Source organism: Antrostomus carolinensis, unplaced genomic scaffold (assembly GCF_000700745.2).
Source record: "Antrostomus carolinensis isolate BGI_N321 unplaced genomic scaffold, ASM70074v2 scaffold24757, whole genome shotgun sequence".
Taxonomy (NCBI): Eukaryota; Metazoa; Chordata; class Aves; order Caprimulgiformes; family Caprimulgidae; genus Antrostomus; species Antrostomus carolinensis.
This window is the reverse complement of record NW_010328451.1, coordinates 41,579-48,464: the sequence shown is the minus strand read 5'-3', so window position 1 is coordinate 48,464 and position 6,886 is coordinate 41,579. Positions and strand designations below refer to the sequence as shown.

Sequence of the window (6,886 nt, the reverse complement as noted above, 5' to 3'; positions counted from 1 at the left end):
GAATAATCTAATAACCTGTTAAACAGAAGATTAACCAGGTGCATAGTTCTGTCTTCAAGAATACAGTGTGGGAGTGAAAGGCAGAAGTGTCTCATCAGGACATGAGTAGAAGTGTGATGGAGTTGCCAGTTTCAGAGGTGTTTGGCAGCGGTGGTGGCTGCGACACTGTGCTGGCTCAGTGCTTCAGGCTCAGACTGGGTGCAAAGGTTGCCTGTGTTTCTGACTTGGTTCTGCCTGTGCCTTTGGTTGGAGTGGGGTTTGTGTGGTTGTCTGGAGTGTGGCTTAATGCCTTCTCTGCTTTGGTAAGATTTTGAGCTGTTGGATGGGTGGAACTGAGAGCAGGGTTGGCAGTTAGTTGCCTTTGGGCTCTTGTGTGATGTCATTAGGGCAAGGACTCTGGCTATTTTTTGGCTTATCATTATTTTTCAATCCAGGTACATCAACCTCCAAGTAAAGGAGAAGTCTAAAGGCAGCATCCTCTCCAGCAAGTTTTGTTCTAGGCGTCTGTCTGTCTTATGTCCACTCTGGAAGTGGTGCCTGTGAAGAATGACGTCGAGAGGTGCTGGGACTGCTTTCTCAAGGAAGAACTACAGGCTGAGCACGGAGCCAGAGAATTCCAAGGTCACAGGTATGGGCCTCTATGGGCCATGTAAAATCAGGACGACTGTGGATCTGGTGCCCCTTGCCTCACTTGAGATCAGCTGCTTTCTAGTTGCAGTTACCCTGCTGATGTCAGGTGTGGTGAGGCTGAAACTGAATGAACACCTGAGCTGAAATGAGATTTTGGGAGGGACATTCCTGTAGTACTGAGGACTCCAGAAGCTCATGTCACGGTGCTGTTTGACACACAGTTCTGCCTCCTGAGGCTGGCGCGTGGCATGTGGCCTGCCTTTGTCCCATCTGATTCAGGGAGTTGCCCTTCCAGGATGGACATCTTCTCAAGTTCTCAGATAAATCCATTTCTGGGAAAATTTTGGTACCTGCTAGGCAGTCTGTTTTCTCTTGAACTCACCAATCCAGCAGAAGTGTGCTTATGAGACCACAAATCTGGCATTTGAGGGCACTGTTGCACCCAGAAATAAAGCATGCTGCATCAGTGTGACACTAGAGATTGTTTTGCACGAGGAAAGCTAAAGTGAGGCATACATCATTAAAGAGGGCTGTGGGTTAGATGAGATGAACTGCATCTGCAAGCCTTTCAGCATCTTCTAGTGCAGTTAAGAGATGGAGGTACTTAGAATGTCCTAGGTATGAGTAAGACATCAGGAATTGTAGTAGTGATAAGATTTTTGTTTGTTTGTTTTGGTTTTTTTGGAAATTAAATTTGATTCCCATCTCCAGCTTTTGAAGTTACTTTATCTGGAAGTGGTACATGAGGATTTCTGAGGATGTAGTTCTGCTTGTGGGTACCAAATTGGAAAGAGCCCTTGTTGTGGAGATGCAGCCCATAACACTGGACTCCAGGGCTGCTAGTGAAGACAACAGGATGATGAATGACTTCTTGAAGCTGCGTTTTCCCCTGTGCTGATCTTCAGACTTGAGCATCATTTTCCCATAGTTACCAGTTTCTTGCTTGTATATGAAATTAATGTTTGAGTTTACCTCCTGACTCCCTAAGCTTGTTTCCTTTCTGTTTTTCACAAGGGATCGTGAACAGCAGGCTGCTGAATGATTATCTGCATCGCGTCTTTACCAATGCTGATGGGAACCAGACTGCAGCTGCTTACAGGTATCGGACTTCTTCTCATTCACTAGATGGCAAGCGATGCTGTATCAGTCCCCAGATATACAACACTGCAGTGAAAGGAAAGATCTTTAAATGCCACACAGTGATCTTTATTAAAAGCACAGCAGCACTGTGTTACAGAAATGACTCTTAAGTCTTGTCCTTTAATGGCTTTTTCAAATTGCAGGACTTGCCGGGAAGGATTCTTCAGAATTTTTTGCATGAAAAGCCCCATATACAAAATCACCAAGTGATATTTCTGAGATAAATAGGCAAGTAGGCATGCACCTTATTGTTCCTGTTCCCTTTTCATGTGGGGAAGTGCAAAACGCACAGGGTTTAGGTACAGGAATGAAAACCAGGTTGTCAGTGTCCTTTAAAGTAAAGACAAGGCTATTACTGATGTACAGAATACCAAACATCTTCTCAGACTGGGGAACTGTTGTTATTTTTATTATTGATAGTCACCAAAGGAAAAGAAACACAAAATTCCTGTTTAGTGTCCGTTTTCTTCTATTTGTTTTCAGTTCTATTTCACCTTGTAGCCCAGAAACTTGTAGCTTTGGATGAGAGAAAATTCCCTTTGCATTTAGCTCTTTTGCCAGAGGCAAGTCAGACAGGTTCAGAACAGGTAGAGCGTGGTTGAGCAAGGCAAGCGTGTAGCTCCTGCTGGTTGGTGGTGCTGCAGAGTAGGGTCACATTCCACAGGCTATACATAGTACTGCCAGCTCAAATGTGAGCTCAGAGCTGCTAAAAATAGCTCTTGGCCCTCTCCACTTTTGGTGAGCGAGGGTTATGGTGGGGAGAGGGGGGGAGACAAAGTGGGTCATGTTACTTTGCCACGAGCTCGCCTGCCAGCATACCTTGGAATATTCCATCTGCCCAGGCGTTTTGGTTTTTAGTATTTCTAATTTCTTTGCCTAGTGGTTAATGACTTGAAAGCGCAGACCTAGTAGTTTGTTGGACTGGTCTCTCTTTTTTTCCTCCCTTCTACTCTTTTCCCTGGACTTGGCTATTTGGTAGAAAGCCCAGCAGCAGTCACATAGGTCTTGAAAATAACATTTGCCATATGACTGCAACTTTTATGGTCAGAGAGGAACTTGCTGCAGACATCTCTCTGGCTGTCTCGTGCTCTTCTAACCTCCTTCCAGAACTCCTTCTCCATGCTAGCTGCAGATTAAGCTGTTTTGCTGAAGACACCCTCTCTCATGCCAACCAAAACTGATCCTTTGATTCCACTTCTGTGCATCTTCACATCCATCAGGCTTTCAGAAGGTCTCTCACCAGAGTCGTAGGGAAACCCCTAGACCTGGAGAATTGGGAAGTTGTTCCACAGATTATTTTGGAAATGGGAAGTAGGGATAGGAGCAACTACTGACTCTCACAGTAAAAGGAGGTCCTGCTGGTGTCCCTCAAAGACCTGCAGTATGACCTGTGTTGTTCCCTGTATCCTTGGGAGACTTGGAAAGGGAGAGAGCATGAGGTGGGAAAGTTTGCTGCCGTTACCAATCTTATTTAGAGCAAAATGTATGTAAGGTGGCTGTGAGACGGTGACTGGATAGTGAAATGGTCTATGAAACACAGTGTGGGGAAATGCAGAGTGAGGTATTGAAAGGAGAACGTTGTGCATAAAATGATGGCCCTGAGCTGACCCTGCATAGGAATGAGATTTGGGTGGGAATACTAAGTCTTCAGTACATCAGAATAAGAAATGAGAAAGTTAGGAATTGTTAGGAAAGGGACATAGGATAAAGGAAAATAGTTATGCCACCGAATAAATTTGTGGTTTACCCTCATCTTGAGTAACATGTGGTTCTGCTTTTGCCAACTCCTAAAGGGTATTTTAGAGCCGCAGAAGTTTTGAGGAAGGGTAAGAGGAAATCAGATGCCTGGAATGGCTCTTGTACAAGGAACAAGTAACCTAGCCTTGAAAAGAGAGAACTGGGGGAGGACGGTATGAGAAAGTTCTCTTAAATAGTGGCCCAGAGGGGCTGCATGAGACACTTCTCAGTTTGAAAACAAAATGGTTTTTGCTGTTGAAAGAGAGAGGATACTGGGCTAACCTGACCTTTGTCTGAACTGATACAGCTGCTGGTGTGGTCTTCTCTCTCTTCTTTTGTGTTACGAAATACTTGAGGAAAAAAATGAATCCTGACTTATGCTGTGTTTGTATGATTCTGACTGCAGCAAAGTCACAGTCCACAGCTGTTGAGAGTACAGCTGGTTTCTTACCACCACTGTGCTGCAGTCCAGTTTTCTTACTGACACAAAATACTCCCAAGCAGACTGAAGACTTTAGGATCCTTTGTTAATCACTTTTCTTGTTCACACTATATTTGCTCCTTGGTCCATTCATTGCTGGGCAGCACGTTGCTCAGGTTCATGACAAAGGAACACAGATCAACAGAGCTTCCCAGTTCATGTCTCGCAGCGCAGGACTGTGCGGACACATGTGTCTGGGCTGCAACTCTTTAAAACTTGGAAACAGAGTTTTCTGAAGAGCTCCTGTGCCTTTTTATTTCCTAGAAAGCACCTGACGTTCCAGAACCTGCAGGAGCACCTTGACCGGTTGCTAGCAGAGGAGAATGGCTCCGAAGACAGTCGAGGTAGGAGATACTGAGTGTCTGTCCAACTTGTGTTTCTGCTTGTGCTGCCTAATTGGGAGGACAAGTTGTTTCATGAAAGGCAGTTGGTGAGTGAGCGCTGTTCTACCCTCCTGTGCTCCAATTTATTGTACCTTTAAATCCTGCCTTTGAGGAGCTCATCAGTCAGCCCTGGAGCAGGTCTGCTTGCAGATGGAGGAGGCATATTTCCAGGCAAAAATGCCTGCAAAAGCAGTTTTGGGGCAAATGTTGAAGGTATTTAACTGACAGTGATATGCAGAGCCATTGCTGTGACCCGCAGTGTGGAGTGCTATCCGCAGTGGGAGATGCAGAGGCTGGTTGACAAGTTTTACATACTGGTTTCCACTGTAGGTATTTGCTTTGGGCCTCAGGCTGTTGCCTGTGTTCTTGCTCGCATCCGTTTCCCCGAATGAGTCAGGATGTGGCAGGATACAACCTGGCACCTCTCCTAAAAAGAAGAATTTTTCTTGCTGGCTGCAGTCCAGGTGTGATATGTTGGACAAACATTTGGCTCAGAGTTTAGTTTAGTCTTTGAATTTTGCCAAAGTAAAATTTTCAGGTGGTGAGGAAAACTTAACAGATGACCTGTAGTGTGGCCAGTGGGACTAAGGAAATGATCTCCCCCCTGTACTTCGCACTGGTGAGGCTGCACCTTGAGTGCTGTGTTCAGTTTTGGGCCCCTCACTACAAGAAAGACATGGAGGTGCTGGAGCATGTGCAGAGAAGGGTAAGGAAGCTGGTGAAGGGTCTAGGGAACAAGTCCTGTGAAGAGCAGCTGAGGAAACTGGGGCTGTTGAACTGGGAGAAAAGGAGGCTGAGGTGAGACCTTATTGCTCTTCACAACTACCTGAAAGGAGGTTGTACCAAGCTGGATGTCGATCTCCTCTCCCAAGTAACAAGCAATAGGATGAGAAGAAATGGCCTCAAGTTGCACCAGAGGAGGTTTAGGTTGGATATTAGGAAAAACTTCTTCACCAAAAGAGTTGTCAAGCATTGGAACAGGCTACCCAGGGAAGCAGTGGAGTCACCATCCTGGGAGGTATTTAAGAGACGTGTAGGTGTGGCACTCAGGGACATGGTTTAGTGGTGGACTTGGCAGTGTGAGGTTAATGGTTGGACTCAATGATCTTAAGGGTCTTTTCCAATCAAAACGATTCTACGATTCTGTGACCTGAATGCTGCCTAGCAAAGAGCTTGAGTGTTTCTGTGAAAACTTCCCTTTAAACCTCACTGGTGTCTCCTTTCCTGAGGTTCTCATGGTCTAACATGGGTAACACTATTTTAGTCTTCTTCCAGTGCAGCAGAATCCAGGTGCTGTTGTAGTTTAGCTGGAGGAACTCATCAGGTGTACTGTTAAATCCTGCACAGTTTTCGCTAACAGATTTTCTACAACTCTTGTTTCAGATCAGGTAGCAGAGGGCCGGCTTGGTCCCTCTACTGTGGTGTTGGACCACACAAGCGGTTTTGAGGGGCTCCTGCTTGTTGATGATGACTTACTTGGGGTGAGTGTGATGCTGAGTGCAGCAGAAAATAGTCTTGTGGGACTAAAAACACTTTGGGCTTCTTGGTTTGTTCTTCGTAACAGATCCCTGTCACTGGCTTTGTAGTGTGTTGTAAACGGAGTCTACCCAGAAAAGCTGCGAGATCCTGGAGGAAAAGAGCTCTCCTGGGAAAAGTTCTAGCAGTACCCCTAAGTCTCAGCAAGCTCTGAGTGGAGCTGCAAGGAAGTGAAAGGATTACCCTGGCCCAGGGGCTCACTGAAGAGCTTGGCTAAGCAGAGGAAAGGCCAGCAGCCAGCTTTCCTGCCCCTCCCTCCAGCAGACTGCCTCTTCCTTCCTTCCTTCTGATCTTCTCTAATGGTGGCGAGAGGCTGAAGCTGAGGCTTTCCTTTCTACTTTATTTCCACTAACTCCCTGCTTGCACCTTAGCTGATGTTCGTCATGCAGAAAATCAGCTGAAAGAATCCACTGGAATTTAATCCCTTCCTACTTCAGTGATTTCTGCACTCCTTTCACCCCTTCATGGAGCACACACATCCCATGCTCTCGTGCTCATTCCCTCCTTAACCTGTGTATCCTTTTTTACCTCCAGCAGAGGAGGCTGCCCTGGTCTCCCTGTTAACCACTCGCTGTAGCTTACCTTGGCTGTACCTAAAACTGACCCTCATATCGGATCAGACTGGCTTGCCTGTGAATTCCTTGTTGCCACCTTCATCACTTCTTCATGGTCTGTCCTGAGATTGAGCGAGTCAGGCCATACGAGGGCTCAGTTTCTGGGCAGTGTGTCACCTGCCAGTTCTGGGCTTTCGTCTGGACACCCTGAATCTATGGTTTTGTTCTAACATGTCCAGGATTCAGGTGTCTTTCCTATATAATTGTAATTTTTGTATACCTGTCGCAATTCACTGGGGTCCTGTCTGTCACCACGTTGTCCTTGTACTGCTGCTGTGCTGCATGCTTCACTGGGGTTTGTCAAGTACAGGTGAGCTGTGGGGAGGATCTGGATGGTTTCCCAGGGCCTGTCGGGTCCAAGTACA

The 6,886-nt window shown here is 46.2% G+C and overlaps 1 protein-coding gene across 1 annotated transcript in view; it reads left to right on the top strand.

Moving 5' to 3' along the window:
- Positions 1-434: 434 nt before the first annotated feature.
- The window catches only part of RNF123 (ring finger protein 123), a 37,877-nt gene continuing 31,425 nt past the window's right edge, over positions 435-6,886 (top strand). Inside the window, 4 exon segments of the mRNA XM_010172265.2 lie at positions 435-628; positions 1,645-1,729; positions 4,253-4,332; positions 5,755-5,852. Of these exon segments, the coding sequence (XP_010170567.1) occupies positions 547-628; positions 1,645-1,729; positions 4,253-4,332; positions 5,755-5,852 (345 nt within the window). The 5' untranslated portion in view covers positions 435-546.